The sequence below is a fragment of the Gossypium arboreum genome, chromosome 12, assembly GCF_025698485.1.
Source record: "Gossypium arboreum isolate Shixiya-1 chromosome 12, ASM2569848v2, whole genome shotgun sequence".
In the NCBI taxonomy this organism is placed as follows: domain Eukaryota; kingdom Viridiplantae; phylum Streptophyta; class Magnoliopsida; order Malvales; family Malvaceae; genus Gossypium; species Gossypium arboreum.
The window spans coordinates 5098761-5116443 of record NC_069081.1 but is presented as its reverse complement, the minus strand read 5'-3'; the positions used below and the strand labels follow the sequence as shown (position 1 = coordinate 5116443).

General features: G+C 31.4%; 1 protein-coding gene across 1 annotated transcript; it reads right to left on the bottom strand.

The window, feature by feature from the left end:
* Positions 1–11801: 11801 nt before the first annotated feature.
* LOC108478414 (protein SMALL AUXIN UP-REGULATED RNA 12-like) lies at positions 11802–12856 on the bottom strand. The gene has a single exon (XM_017780869.2). It carries the CDS (start codon positions 12673–12675, stop codon positions 12196–12198), a length of 480 nt encoding a protein of 159 aa, XP_017636358.1. The 5' UTR covers positions 12676–12856; the 3' UTR covers positions 11802–12195.
* Positions 12857–17683: the final 4827 nt, after the last annotated feature.

The following is a 17683-nucleotide window of genomic DNA, read 5'->3' as shown; positions in this document are numbered from 1 at the left end:
CCACGGGCAGAGGAGAAGAAAATTCACTATGTCGAAAAATTTGAATCAAATACAAGAGAAATAGACTATGTCTATTTATAGGCTTGCAAAGCCATATTCTAGTAGGATTGAAACACCTTATCCTAATCAATATAAAATAGATGGAGTTTACTAAGGTTTTAAAAACCTTATTCTAAAATAATATAAAAGAAGTCTAGTTCTATATGGATTTTACTTTTATTTTATTTTCCATCGTATTTTATTTAAATAAGAATTTGGGTCACTTAATTCTAATAATCTCCACCTTGACACAAATTCTCAATGAACAAGTTCTTCATCGCAAACTTTCAATAAACAAGTTCTCCACCTCTTCCATAAAACCCCTTAAGGGTTTAACTTCAACAATGAACACCAACCAAGTCTAAGCAATGCTCAAACTTGGTTATAGGAAGTGACTTAGTCATCATATCTGCAGGATTTTCATGAGTACTAATTTTGCTCACAACAATATCACCACGAGCAATAATATCATGAACAAAATGATACCAAATATCAATGTGTTTTGTTCTCTCATGAAACATTTGATCTTTTGTAAGAAAGATGGCACTCATTGTCACAAAATCTTGTCTGATTTGAAGGTCTTCATTGAGTTCACTAAATAGTCCCTTCAACCAAATAGCTTCTTTACAAGCCTCGATAATCGCCATGTACTCAGCTTCAGTTGGTAGACAAAGCGATCGTAGTTTGCAAAGTGGCTTTCCAACTAATTGCACAACCTCCGATTGTAAAGACGTAACCTGTGAGAGATCTTCTTCTATCAAGGTCTCCAGCAAAATCAGCATCAACATACCCTATAACTCCATCTTTAGTTCTTCCAAACTGTAAGCAAACATCAGTAGTGCCTCGTAAGTATCTTAAAATCCACTGAACTACTTTCCAATGCTCTTTACCGAGATTTTCCATATATCTGCTAACTGCACTGACTGCATATGATAAATCTGGGCGTGAACAAACCATAGCATACATGAGAGATCCCACTGCACTAGAGTATGAAACATGTGACATGTACTCAATCTCATCATCTGATTGAGGAGACAAGGCTGATGAAAGTTTGAAATGGGCTGCTAAAGGAGTACTAACAGGCTTAGCACTCTGCATATTGGACCTGCAAAAGAACTTTCTCAATGTACCCCTTCTGACTTAGGTACAATTTACTTGCTTTTCTATCTCTGAGAATCTCCATACCAAGTATCTTCTTTGCTGGTCCTAAATCTTTCATCTCAAATTCTTCACTTAGTTGGGTTTTAACCTTTCTTATCTCTCTTTTATCTTTTGCTGCTATCAACATGTCATCAACATAAAAAAACACAAAAGAACCATCATTGTTTTTCTTAAAGTAAACACAACTGTCTAAACTACTTCTTTTGAAATCATGAGAAGTCATAAAGGAATCAAACCTCTTGTACCACTGTCTTGGTGACTGTTTCAAACCGTAAAGGGACTTTCTCAGCAAGCAAACATAGTCCTCTTTTTCTAAGACTATAAAACCCTCTGGTTGTTACATGTAAATATCTTCCTCAAGTTCTCCATACAGAAATGTAGTTTTTACATCTAACTGCTCAAGCTCCAAATCATGCATGGCCACATACCAAGCAAAGCTCGAATCGAACTATGCTTAACAACTGGAGAGAACACATCTGTAAAGTCCACTCCTGGAATTTGACTGTAACCCTTTGCAACAAGCCTTACTTTATATCTGAGTTCTTCAACTCCTAGAGTCCCTTCTTTCTTTTTAAACACCCATTTACAACGAACAACCTTTTTACCTTTAGGAAGTTTCACAAGGTCCCATATTCTGTTTTTGTGGAGTGATTCCATCTCTTCTTGCATAGCAAACATCCATTTTTCTGAGTCTTCACAGCTAACCGCCTCAGAATAATTAGATGGCTCTTGATTCGTATCTATATCTTCAGCCACATTTAAAGCATAAGTAACTAGATCAACCTCGGCATACTTCTTTGGAGGTTTAATTTCTCTTCTAGTTCTGTTTTTGGCGATAGAGTATTGTGGTGAAGAAGCAACTCTATTTTCAATTTTTGTTCGCTTGAGGAGTTGACTCAGATTAATCGATGCTCCACCGCTTTTGATTTTCTTTATTAGAAGAGTCTTTAAGAGATAAGTTAAATGACATAGCGGTTTCATCAAAAACAACATCTCTGCTAATCACAACTTCTATTTTCGAGGATACCATAACTTATACCATTTTACACCAACTTTATAACCAAGAAAAATGCATTTAATAGATCTCGGTTCCAATTTTCCATTATCAACATGAGCATACGCAAGACACCCAAAAATCTTTAAATCAGAATAATTAGCAGGATTACCAGACCATACCTCTTGTGGAGTCTTTTTCTCAATGGCAACGGATGGAGATCGGTTGATCAAAAAACATGCAGTAGAGGCCGCTTCTGCCCAAAATGCCTTTGGTAAGTTGGCATTTGACAACATACATCGAACCTTCTCCATGATCGTTCTGTTCATTCGTTCTGCAACGCCGTTTTGCTGTGAAGTATGACGAACTGTCAAGTGTCTCATGATCCCTTCTGACTTGCACAATCTATTAAACTCATCAGAACAAAACTCTAAGCCATTGTTTGTGCGGAGGTATTTTATTTGTTTTCCCTTCTGTTTTGTAATCATAATTTTCCAAGACTTAAATGCGGAAAACACATCTCTTTTCTGCTTCAGGAAAAACGCCCAAACTTTTCTGGAAAAATCATCAATAAATGTTAGCATATAATTAGCTCCACCTCTCAAAGGCACTTTGGATGGCCCCCACAGATCAGAATGAATATACTCCAACGTTCCCTTCGTGTTATGGATTCCTCTAGTGAATCGAACTCTCTTTTGCTTCCCAAAAATACAGTGCTCACAGAAATTCAGTTTGCAAATTCCTTGCCCATTAAGAAGTCATCTTTTGCTTAATTCTGCCATACCATTCTCACTCATATGCCCTAGGCGCATATGCCAAAGTTTAGTAATATCATCATCGACAAGGAAGAGGAAGCAATTTGCATCACCGATATGATAAGAGAACCACCTAAAACATATAACTTGGCAATCTTTCTCTGCCCTCTCATCACAACAAGGGACCCTTTGGAAATCTTTAAAACCCCACTCTCAGCTGTGTATCTGTACCCTTTTGAATCAAGAGTACTTAATGAAATTAAATTTCTTTTCAATTCTGGAACATGCCGCACGTCACTAAGTGTTCTGACAACTCCATCAAACATCTTAACTTTAATTGTTCCAACACCTGCGATTTTACATGAAGCATTATTTCCCATCAAAACAACACCTTCAGATACTGTTTCGTAAGTTATAAACCAATCCCGATTGGGACTCATGTGGAAGGTGCAGCCTGAATCAAGTATCCACTCCTCGCTTACTTTAGAATTATTGACAGAAGCGACTAAAAGTTCACCATCGCTGTAGACTTCTACAACATCATCTTCACCGGAATTTTCTGGTTGTTTTCCTTTGATTCGACCTCCTTTTAATCTTATTTTGTAGCTTATAGCACTCAGATTTAATGTGCCCTTTCTTCTTGCAGAAGTTACAAGTTTTACCTCTGTTTGAAGACTTCGATCTACCCTTAGATTTACCACGAGGATTTCGTTCTTGTGTCCTACCACGATCATCATCAGCATTCTGATCTTGTCTCCCACGAACAATGAGACCCTCTCCCTGAGAGTCGAGTTTAACCACAAGATGCTTCATCTTATCATACGAGGTTAAAAAATCATAAACCTCATCAACTGTGAGAGACTCGCGGCTATATAAAATCGTGTCTCTAAAGGTTGAATAAGACGGGGGCAACAAACAAAGTAGAATCAACCCTAGATCTTCATTATCATACTGAACCTCCATGGCCTCCAAGTTTGAGAGAATTTCTTTAAACACTGTTAAGTGTTCGTGTACAGACGCACATTCCTCCAAACGATGAGCATAAAGACGCTTCTTCATATGCAACTTGCTTGTTAGAGTTTTCGACATACATATTTGTTCTAGCCTCTTCCATAATGCAGCGGTAGTTTTCTCTTTCATCACATCCTGTAAAATTTCGTTGGACAAATGCAGATGTAATTGTGTTAATGCCTTTCGATCCTTACGCTTCTTCTCTTCATCTGTTAATGTCGAAGGCATCTTATCTATCCCTAGCAGGGCATCCTCCAGATCCATCTGTGCAAGAACTGCTTGCATCTTAATTTGTCACAACGCAAATTTGGTGTTGCGATCCAACAGCGGAATTTCATACTTCAAAGACGCCATTACCGTGATCGAGATGAATAACCCGGAAGCTCAGATACCAATATGTGAAAAAATAAATAAATAAAATAAAGAACACACAAATTTTACGTGGAAACCCTTTCGGGAAAAAAACCACAGGCAGAGGAGAAGAAAATTCACTATGTCGAAAAATTTGAATCAAATACAAGAGAAATAGACTATGTCTATTTATAGGCTTGCAAAGCCATATTCTAGTAGGATTGAAACACCTTATCCTAATCAATATAAAATAGATGGAGTTTAATAAGGTTTTAAAAACCTTATTCTAAAATAAAATAAAAGAAGTCTAGTTCTATATGGATTTTACTTTTATTTTATTTTCCATCGTATTTTATTTAAATAAAATTTGGGTCACTTAATTCTAACACATTATCATAGCAAAAAATACACATTAAAATACATGGGTCTAATAATATATAGATCAAATATAGATAACGATAAAATACATATAATAATAAACTAAAAGATATGTTATATAAGATTATATATTTAAAAGACGAGAATAAATTTAAAAGAAACTATATCGTAAAATAATATAGAATTAATAATATGCATAGAATAAAATAATATTACTATAAAGTACGTATATATATATATATATAATAATAATTTAAAAGATGTATTATGTAGGATTATGTAATATAATATAAGAATAAATTTAAAGGAATTACATGTATAAAATAATATAAGATTAATAATATGCATGAAATAAAATTAATTTTATTATAAAGTATATGTATATATGTAATAGCGCATGTAAAAAACATTACAATAGTGATTTTAAGAAAAAAATAAAATCATTAAAACAACTTATAATATAAAGAAAAAATAAGTAAACCATGATCAGAAATGTTGAATGTGTCCAAAAAATGATAATGAAGCATAAATTGAATAAATAAAAAGGAGACTCAATTAAAAAAATAGAATTAAAATAAAAGGGACAAATTATAAATGAAATAAACTGTCAAAACAAAAAAGGGACTAGCTTGCAACATGTATGAATGCGCGGGGGCCAAATCTGGAAATAATCCAGACCCCAAAATGCAGCGTTGAAGCGCGGACCAAATTGAGTTCATGCATAAATCACAGAACTAATTTAAAAGAGGAAAAAAACAAAATTGAATGACCTTGCGAAAAAGGAGGGATCAATCGCGCAAATATTTCATTTAAATAAAATGCGCGGATCCTCCTGGGTAATCGGATCGGATCACAGCGGGTGGGCCCATACGGCTCCGTTTTGGGAGCCATTGAATCAGGCTTAAAACGGTGCCGTTTTATGTTGTTTATAAAGGCTCCTACTTAGTCCATTCTGCCGAACCCTAGCCTCTTCCAATCTTTTGTTGCTCAATCGACCCCCAAGTGCTCCTCTCAGCACTAATTAGCCACCACGAGCGACGGTCTGCGCATCCGAGCCCTAAAAGAGGGGTTTTCGCCTTTGAAACCCCCATTCAGACTTCGATTTCGACCAAGTAAAGGGGGAATGACGGCTAGCCTCTCAAGGTAAGCTCCTCTTTCATTTTATATTCTTATACACGAGAATATGTGCGCAAAAACTAGGAAGAAAAGAACAGATTCAAAAAGAGAAGATGAATGAAGCTCTCGAAAATCACCTTTCTTTTCTTTTTCTTTTGTATTCAATCTGCCAATATTGTATATGTATTTGTGTATTGCCTGTTGTGCATTTGTGTTGCGTAAAAAACTCACCTAGGCTATTACATGGCCTTTATAGCCGAAAAGAAAGAAAAATCAAAAAATGAAAATGCTATTTTTCTTCTTCCCTATTCGCTGCTGCTCTGTGTGTCTTTTTCATAGGTACGGAGTCTGCTGGCATCGTACGGAGGTGCGGGCGTGGCGTACAAGGGCTGTGCGCTGGTGCTGTTGGAGGTGTTGTCTGGCGCAATATGGTTTGGCCGCTAGTGAGGGCTGCGGCGCAAGGAGACCCTTGCCCTAGGGTTTTCCAAAATTGGGCTCAGTTTCTGGGCCGTTTGAGCTATTGGGCTATGTCATTTTGTAAATGGACTTGTAATTTGGGTCTTGAAACATTGGGGTTAATTTAGTTTGATTTTGGGTTGTAATTGGACAGATAATGGACTATTGATATCTAGATTTTTATATTATTTATTGTTTTTTTGTTCAGGCCAGGCAAATTTGGCCCACTACAACTAGCTTGCACCCTAAAGAACTCATCAGATGACACACGGTCGTGTCGTCAGGTCGTGTGTCTCCAACGGCTGAGTCACACGTCGTGTCTCAGGCCGTCTGAACTCAAAATGAACCTTAAACAACAAGTTTACCAATTCAAGCTTACTTGGACTCTATGTAATCTATTTACCAGCCAAAAGACCTATTCAAATTAACATTAAACAAGTTAAAAACATGTTAAACCAACCATCCTAAGTGCCTAACCAATGTATCCTCATTGATACCACAAGTATATACAATTTACAACAAAAAGAACTATCATTCAAAGTATTTTAAATCACACCATCTAACATTCAACCAATATGCCAAACATAAGCACCTCAATCATAACATTTCAATCTCACTTACCATGAACTAGTAGTTAAACATCATACCATATTCACATATATCATATAAATAGTCTATTTGCACTTAAGATCATATTTTAACATTTTACATATCAAATCAATAGTAATGACATACAAGCCTATTACATGCCATATAATCCAAAATGAACATTCCATAAACTACCGAAAATAGGTGGATAGTGTGACTTGAGTGCCGATCTGATCGTCCAACCTTCAAAGTATCTATAAGAACAGAAAATAACACAAGTAAGCACATTGAAGCTTAGCAAGTTGGACGTACTAAAAAGATAAATCTTACTGAAGTAAGTACAACAAATCAAGTAATATTAATACAACCATATGTGTTTCCTGTCATCCACAATCTCAACTGGTGAATTGTAAAAATTCAATTCAGAACTCAAATACATGACAAAACCATCAAAATCACTAAACAAGTTACCTTACCGAGATTTACAATCTGATGAAGGACTTACGGATATAAGTACATCGATAGTCCAACCGAAACACACCAAATGCTCATAATATCTAATCCATCCGAAACACACCAAATGCTTATACGAGTTAGTCTACCCTATAACACACCAATGGCTCCGAAGAGCTAGTCCAACTGAAACACACCAAAACAAAGAGTATAACATGAGAGTTCGCAGCAAATGCTGAACCTCAGTCTACTCGGGAAACATATATATATAACTCCACAACAATCTCCACTCCAATCCCCCATAACACACCATATCTTAATTGTACTCTGTCCCGTGTTCAATCTGAACCAAGTATTGAATTTCAACAATTTTTCTCAAATAACTTTACATTAGTCATAATCAAATATATCTATTATCTCACATTATACCATCAAAAATTTCATATAAATGTTAAATTATAAACTGTACGAACTTACCAGGACTGAATTGTAGTAGTTGCAAAAGTTAAAGGACTATTCTGTAATTTCTTTTTCCACGAGTATCAGCTAGGTCTTGATCTAAAATGTAAAATTCTTTAATTATTAGCTTACATTTCATCTTCCAATTCACTTTACATTTTATACCCTTTTTATTTTTCAAATTTATACAATTACTCCTAACTTTTACAACTTTTTCAATTTAGTCCATTAACCCGAAAATCATCAAATTAACCATTTTTCTCAAGTTAAAATTATAGCTTAATATACTAGGCCCTTAAAAATCCCTATTAAATATCAAATTCACTATCAAACCTTGAAATTTTGACATTTTCACAATCTAATCTTTAAATCAAAATTTAACAAAAATCACTTCACAAAATCACCAAACAACACAATAAAAGCTTAAAATACATAATTATCATAAAAAAAATTCAAGATTCAAAAATGGAAACTTCTAAATTTTTTATCAGATTCAAAAACGAAGGTACGGGCTAGCTGGACCTAGTTGTAACGATCTCAAAAACACAAAAAATTACAAGAAATAGGTGAGAATTGAGATCACATGCATAAAGATAAGGAAACCGAAGCTTGAAGCTCCCTCCGATGGTGGTTTCGGCAAGAAGAAGAGAAAAAATGAATAGGAAACAACTAATTTTTCAATTTGTTTTGTTCAAATTTAATTTATTTACCATTATGCCATTAACATCCAATATTCTATTATTTTTAACTCAATTTTCTGTCCCACTACATTAATTAAGGCTTAATTACCCCATAGATCCTCCCTAAATTACTAATTAAGCCATTTGATCACTTAAATGCTTTAATTACTATATTTTGCACCTTTTACAATTTTGTCTTTTTTCTTTAATTAACTATCTAAACGTTAAAATTTCTTAACCAAATTTTAATACAACTCTAATAACTCCATAAATATTCTAAAAATAATATTTACAAGTCAACACAATAAAAATTTGTGGTCTCGAAACCACAGTTTCGTCATAACTGAAAATCGGGCTGTTACACTCCCCTTTTTTATCATGAGATTTGTCAAATCCCTACTGAAGCAACTTGGCTCCTACTGAAGCAACTTGGCTAAGAGTTCATTCCTCAATGCTTTGGTGTGACGAACATTGACCTGAAGTTGTTGAATGGAATTTTCTTGGGAGGCAATCTCAGTGCCAAGATATTGTTGGATCCTTTGTTCAAAGGTTAAAATTTGGGATGAAATGCCTTCTCTAGTGCCAACTGAAGCTGGTACTACTTCAGCAAGGTAAGCTATAGCATTTAGAACAACTTTATGGAGTGGAGCTTGGTGTTTCCCTGCAAGCCACTTGTATGAAAATTTCAACTCTACAAGCTTCGTTTCATGTTTTTTAGTTGCTAAGAAAATTTAAGGATTTTGATTATAAATAAGAGAATAGAAAGGAAGACATAGCCTAGAGTAGACACGACCAACACATTTGATGATCTCCTGAAAAATGAGCTCTTTTAGGTCAAATTGAATCACATCGTATATCTTCCTAAGTAGAGTGGCCATATTCTTTCTAATTGTATTACTTTGGCTGTTAGGAATCCAATTTTTGTTTGCAATGGAAAATAGGCTAACATATGCGAGCTCTAGACTGAAGGCTTGAATCTCGATTGCTTGAGGCCAAGTAAGGTAAACTCCATTGGTGATGGTTTTGGCCATTGTATCTTAAGATTTAGGGGTGAACAAAACTTGATTTGACTAAAAAAAAATTAAATTTTGAGTTAATCTAATCGAGTTATTTGAGCTATTTGGTTTTTTCAAATAAACTCAAATAAGTAATTCAAGTTTTAAGTTTGAGTTGAATTGAATTTTACAATTTGAATAATTCAAATTAACTCAAATAACATATTAGTGTAAATACTTCTTTTGTCCTATCAATTTTGAAAATGAGCAAAATGATCTCTCTCAATAAAAATTCAAAACATTTATAAAATTCTAAAATTTATATTTTAAAAAATATAAAACTCTAAATTCTAAATAGATTATAAAGAACGTATAAAAAAAGTTAAATTTTTTATCTAAAATAATAATTTTGGGACCTAAATAAATTAATTAATTATTCAAGTTTATCGTACTAAAGAATCCTATTTTTCTCTTATTTTGCTTTGAAAGAGTTTTTAAATATATATGGCTTCAAATCTAAATGTTCTAACATGGAATTAGTTATAGTGTAACTAGATTTTATTTTGACATGTTTAATTTTTTTAATTTAACTCGAACAATTTCACTCGATTCAACTCGAATTTCATTTTACTTGACTCAATTCGAAAAAAACAAATCGAATTAGAATGATAAAATGAGACTTGCCAACTTGAAATTTTTCACTCGATTTAACTCAATTCGATTAAATGCTCACCCTTAATAAAATTCATCCAACTCAACATGGAGTATGGATGAAGCAGCAACTCCCTAATTTGTGCAGGGCCAAAATTATACCATCTTACTTGATCATAGGCCTTGTGGAAAAGCTTGCTCGAAGGCTTATTGACAGACTTGAGAAGATTAACATTGAACTCATAAACGACCTCCTTGACATATGGTTTTACAAAAGCAAAAGGTTGTAGGTCATTGTTTTCAAGGATAACATCAATACCTTGTTTCTCAAAACTTCTTTCATCTATATTCTGATATTCAGATGAAGTGTTTCTTTGCAAAGAGCAAATACCTATTGGTGCAAGCAGGTGACAAAAAGGTTTGCTTCGTCTTTTGCAGTAGAGCATATTCTTATTTGGAAGAGGGATCAATAGTGACTTTTTGAGAGAGCGGACTAAGGGATATTTGGCCTCTTGGACTTCTCATACCTCCAAGATTGAGAGGCACATTCTGGATAGAGTCTGAATCTAAAGAAATTGAACTCAGACACGTTCGTCTTCTCTTTGGAGCAGTGGGGAATAATTCATATGTGTAATGACAAATATCAATGAAGTAAAAAGGTAGTGACAAATGTCAATTAACACCCAAAGTATACTGATAAATTAGCACATTAACCTTATTTATATTAAAGATATAAAAATACGTAAAAGTATTTAAAGGATAAAAAAAATAATTTTAAAAATGGGTTTGCTAAACGAGATTTTTGAGAAAGGAAACTTTTCAAACTTTGATAATGATTTGTGCATAATAAATTAATCCCACTTTCCATTAAAAATAATTAAAATAAAAGGCAAGCTTTGTTGCAAGTATAAAGCAAGCAAGCGAAGGCAATGCCCCATGCCTTGCAATAAAGAGAAAAGAGACTTGGTCAAATCGACTTTGTTCATTTTTAATCATTTTATAAACCCATGCCATGGTTACATATATATATATATATATATATGAATATTTAGGGCTTCAGATCACCATAAATTTCGACAAATATTTAAAATTTAAATAAATATATATATTTTTAAAAATTTGAAATATACCTATTTTGAATGTATTATCACATACAACATTTACCCAAGTTTCACTTTTAACATATAATGATGAAACCTTGCATTCAGCTTTAGTTTGTAATGATTAAAGCATGGATTAGAATTAAAGCATATATATATTTCTTAAAATAATTGATAACAACTAATGATCCAACACCCATTTCTTTTGGAAGAATCAGCATTATTAATTAATTTATTATGTGCTAAAGTTTGTTGTTTTTTAAGTTATGGATTCACCTCTGCCTTTTCTTCTATCTACAAACCTTTATTTATGCCACTTTTAAAGTACTTAGTTGGCATTACTGTATAAAGACAACGGTTCCACATCCAACTACTTGAAATTCTTAGAAAGCTTGCCATAGTCTTCAGTTTCTGAGGGCCGATCAGTTAAAACCATTTAAAATTAGGACCCAGCTGAATCTTTATTTATGAACCACTACCAATACTATATGTATATTTAAATTTGAGAGTTTCAATTTAATGCATATTTTTTAGCAACATAATAGAAAATTAGTTTTGGGAAATCCATGATTGGAGCATCCTCCTGTTATAAAAGTAAATATGAAAAGATGAAATAGACAACTTCACATATATATATATTATTATTTCATATGCAAATCTTATACAAGTATACTTGTATTTATAGGGTTTCAATAAGTTATGGAGATATATAATCACACCCATATAAAACTGAAATAATTTACTTTTAAGAGATGATGATAATAAAACCATTATATTTATACTACTGCACTAGGGTTGGGGATGACGCGGTAAAAAAGTAAAAGACAAAAACAAACCTCTTCGCCATCTCCATAATTAAACTCTATAATTATGGCGTTAGAAAAGCTTACTCTTTTTCTTCTTTTGCCCATTAGTTAGAAAAGCTTACTTAGAAATTACCCATTAATCACTCAAGGAAATCATAATATAGCTGTCAGGTCTTCCAACTCCATTGAGTTCTTCATACTATCAGTAAACGGATTTGTCGGATACCCCATGAAGCAACGGTCGAGACTCGCTGAAAAAACCGAGTTTATCCTTCATGCCCACGTCGCAGCATCTCTGAAGATCTTTGAAAGTAGAGAAAGGACCCGAGTTTGATGAAGAATCAGATCGGGATACGACTCGGAGAATCTCTTCGAAGAACGACTCGTCGCATGGGATGATTAATGGTCCCATGTTTTTGAAACCATACTCTTCTTCGGTTTGTACGAGGAGTTTTTTGAAGATTGGGTGGTTTAGGTACGTCGCGCGTACGATAAATCTCCTGAGACTTGTGCCCACACAGACCGCCACGTGTCCAGCAGGAACATCAGACGGCGCATCTCCGTTGTTGTTGATGGTGTTGTTGCTGGCCGTTATGCTGGCTTTTCTTCGCCACTGCTTCAGCATTTGTCGGATGCGGACAATTCGACGAATTTTCTGGCACTTTCCCATCGAATGAGACATTTTTTTCCCAAGAAAAGTGACAGAAGAAAAAGTGAAAACAGAGCGTGGGAACTTTTTCCAATTTTTGCGTTGAATTTAGGCTGGAATGAAGTATTTTAAGGTTAAGGGTTAAAGAAACTGCCCCTGGTAGTGGAGATAATTACGAGCAGTTGGTGTCATAGCCATGTGATCACCTATTATCATAAATTAATGAGAGTTTAGTTAGGTTTTAATCAATCCTTCATTTTAATTCATTAAAATTTTATTTTATTTCCTATTTGTTTTGTTTCAATTTTCAACTTAGCTTTTTATTTTATTGATAATTTTTAATTTTAGATAATGAAACTTACTCTACAAAAATAATCAAACTTTTATAAAATAAACAATTAATTTGTTACATCTACATCTGGTCAGGTCGGGTTTAGGTCAGATCGATACTAAATTTTAGGTCCGTTTTCTAGGTTCGCTCCAGCCCAAAAAATGGACCTAAAATTTTGTTCAAGCCCTATCTGGATAAAAATTCTAAACTCGAGCCTGGCTCAATTTACTCGTATTTAAATTTTTAATATTATTTTATATATAAAATAAATTTAAAAATATAATATATCAAATACACTAAAAATATTAAAATAAATGTTTCCAAAAAATTGAATAAAAATAAATTTAAAAATATAATATATCAAATACAGTAAAAATATTAAAATAAATGTTTCCAAATAAATTAAAAATACATTAAAAATCTTTATATTTAAATAACACTAATATAGTTGCAACATAGCAATCAAATATTTCTAAAATAGTAATAAAATTAACAATAAAACAAGAGTTCTACAATATCCAAATAATAACAAGAAGATAATAACAATATAATAGCAAAATGAAAGCAAAACAACAATAGAGAGAAAAAATTAGGTAAATTCAGACTAGACCTGAACAAAAAAGTTTAGCTGAGGCTCTACCCATTTAAAAAACAGGTCTTATTTTTTGTCCAAGTCTATTTTTCAGGCTTATATTTTTCTCTTAAACTCTCCCACTTTTCAAGTTGGCTTTCGGGCTTGAACAAGTGGCCCGACTTATGATCAAGTCTAGTTACATCATATGTTGGGATAAAAAAAATTATCAGATGTCCATTTATTTCTACAACTGATCATGGGTAGGGTTCAGGCCCAACCAATGCAAGATTTTAGACTCGTTTTTTAGGCTTGGGCTCAGCTCGAGAATAGGCCTAAAATTTTTCCCAAGCCCAACTCAAATAAAAAATGCTAAACTCGAGCCTCACTACACCTTTTGCCAGTATTAATTTTTTTAATATTATTTTTATATATATAAGCAAAATTAAAAATATAAAGCATCAAATACACTAAAAATATTAAAATATTTTTTTTCAATAAATTGAAAATATATTTAAAAAATCTTACCCGAAGCCTAACTCGTTTAGAAAATGGTCCTTATTTTTTGTCCAAATCTATTTTTCAAGTCTATTATTTTGTCCAAAACCTCTCACTTTTCGAATGGGCTTTTGAGCCTAACGGATTACCCAATCCATGATCAGATTTATTTATTTACTTTTTATTTTTCTAAATATATCTTAAAAATTATATATAAGCATGTGTGAAATTTAAAGGATGTATAATATTAGGTCTTCTCTTTGAAGTTTGTGGCTTCCTTTTACTTGCAAAATAGGTAAGAGAGTGGAAGAAACACACCATTGATATTAATTTGTACATTGAAAGATTTTTCTTTTAAAAATAGGAGTTTCTAATCTTTTAAAATAAAGAAGGATAAACCTAAATTAAGGTTCTGCTACTTCGAAGAAAATATTTTTAATTTTAGAAAATTGAAAAACATTTGTTAAATAAAATGAAAATTTATTTTTGAAAAAAAGTTTGGTATCTGTTTTTCACAATAAAATGAGAAATAATTATTGAATAATAATTAAATTAGAGTATAATTTTAAATAAAAATAACAATATTACTAGCATAATAAAATAAACTAAAATTAAATAAGAGTTTATATTTGTTCAAGCACTAATGTATAATTTTATATACAAATCCAAGTAATTTCATTTTCAATGACGAGTTATTATTTTGGTGTTCATACATCGGTTGAGTCTATATATGATATTACGTATTTTATGTTTGTTTAAACTTGATCCAACCCTAAATATGAATTTAAAATATTACTCAAGTCCACTCATATTTTTAAACGATTCTCAAGTTTATTTTAAACTCACATGTATTATTATTAATTTAATATTTAGTATTTTTAGATGATTTTTAATTAAAATTTTAAAATTAGACAACTTAACATATTTTTAATGTTTACATTATATTGCATTAGTTTTATGTGATATAAATTGTGTAATATATAGAAATAACAAATTCAAAAGTATAAAACGGGTTAGGATGGATTAGGCTCAAGCCTTGAATGTTGAAGTCTAATTTTTCTTTTTGCTCAAGCTCAATATTTTAAACCACGTACTTTTGTCCAAACCTTATCATATTTTTAATAGACCTTTAAGCTTAAACGAATAATCTAACTATTGATAATGTATCTATACACTACCGATTTATCAAATATAAATCTTTTAAAATAAGCATGAGTGATGAAAGGAAATTATAACAAATTTTGTTGTGAATAAAAATAAATCTTGATTCTATTAAAATATTTCATTATTGTTTTATTAAATGTGGTTAGTGCTAAATATTAGTTAGCATTAATTCTTAATTTATTTATGTAAAAGTAAATAATTTTTATTTTATTTCAGTTTTATTCTTTATCAAAGCATTAGCCTTATTGGGGAAACATGGACTTCAAGGAGGTATTTATGGATTATGAATTATGGGCAGCAACATTTCTCATTGGTTTCAAGCTTTATGATCGCTCCTTATCAGTGCTCAACTAACAAAAAAGTGAAATACTAAATTACCTCTTTTTTTAATTACATTTTTTAATTAAATATGTATTTGTTTGAGAAATTATTGAAAATTTTATTTGATAATAATATTAAATTTTTAATTAATAAAAATTTATTTAAAAATATAAAATAAGATAAATAAGTGGATAGTTACTTGTCACTTAGGTGTTGTTTAATAAACTAAAAATTATAAAAAAATTATTTAATATATTACTTAAAATTAAGTATTAGATATAATTAAATTGTTTGATAAATATAGATTTTAAATTATGAAAAAATTATACTACAATTTATTTTTAATTTTTAATTTTTAAACATTTCACCTTATTCTAAATAAAATCATATTTTAATTGTAAAGCGAGTTAATACAATGTTAAAAAAAAGTAAAATATATTTTTGTATTCTCCATGTCCTTTTATGGTCCATTTTCAAGGTTCATAATTGTCTCCAAAGTGCGAACATATATGTTTACCCTTGGAAATACAATGTGTCCTACTGTTGCACCCAACAATTCGTATAAATAAAATGAAATTGAATGACTTAAAAATATTCTCCATTAAGTACTGATAAGTAACTTTTATAACTTGTTATTTTCCACCCTAAAAAAAATATTAGGTTGTTTTATGTTGGACTACCAAACATATGTAAAAAATATTAAATTATTAAAATATTAAATTTAAATTGATTTTTTTCAAAGTTTTATCGAACAAGACCTTAATGTTGAAATTTTAAGTTGATTTATTATTTTTAATGATGTCCACAAAACTAACTAAAATTTCGACTAAGACAAGTGCACCTATCAATTAATAGTTTAGTTATAGTGAGCAAAGATATTGTTCCCAAGAGGACTATAAGCACTAATAATTACTGTCTTTCTATTATTTAACCAAATAATTTGAGTGATTGATTAAAAACTAAAATTAACTAAATTAATTAACTAACGAACAAGACAAATAACAAAACATGAAAATAATCGATTAATAACCAAGAGCAAAACAATACCAGTGAAAGAACTCACATAGATTTTATTTGTTACGCAATTTCTTTACTAGTAACTTGATCCGTAGAAATCCTTAAATTATACAAATATCTCTTTTGAGTATAAGAGCAATTGACTCTAGGTTGATTAATTGAAATTTCTTTCAAATTAAAACCTCTATTATCGTATTAACTCGTGTTATGGATTCTCCTATTAGATTTGATTCTAATTTGATAAATTTATGTCGTCATATTTCTAGGATTGCATGCAACTCCGCTCAATTACGCAAAATCTACTCTTAAACAGAGTCTATTCAATCACTAATTTAAGCACATCAAACATGGATCGATACTCTAGAAATATTAAACCAAAAGTTAAACACACATAATTGAGAACAAGAAACTAAGTATTTATTGCGTAAAATAAAAATCAAATGATAGAATCCATCATAGGGCTCATCTCCTTAGGTATTTAGAAAATTAGTTCATGCTTAAAAATAAAAACATCCAAGACACAATATAACCGAAAGAACTAAAGAAACTCATAATAACTTCCAAAGAAGTCAAACGGGAATCTTCAATAGTATTTTTTGAGTTATTTTCTTGAATATTCTCTAACGACTCTCTCCTATATTATTATTTTTTTCATATATATGTCTTAGAATACCCGAAAAACCTAAAAATCGTGATTTTTTTGCTATTCGGCGCACAATTTCGTGAAATCGACACGGTCTATCACACGCCTGTGTGGAATAGTTCAGCTTGTGTGGCTCCTGTAGCTTGCTCTGATGATTTGATTTTCACTTGTTTTTCGCTCCTTTTGCTTCCAAGTACTCTATTAAACATCAAAACATGAATTTAAATTATTAGGAGCATAAAGTTCACAATTAACATCGAATAATCACTCAAAAATGCATTAAGAATTAGGTTAAAATATGTTATTTTTAGAACTTATCATTTACCAAATCATATTTGAAATAAATGATCTATTTTTATTGAAAAATAAAATATTCAATTTGTTATATTTATCCAAAACTATCCAAAATAATTTAAAATATTATATTGGTAAGACTAAATTTAAAAATAATTAATTTTCAAAAATCAATATTTTCTTTTATCAAACAACATAATAT

Excerpts from the sequence above, each read along its gene's own strand:
- LOC108478414 (XM_017780869.2), bottom strand. The coding sequence starts at position 12,675 with ATGTCTCATTCGATGGGAAAGTGCCAGAAAATTCGTCGAATTGTCCGC.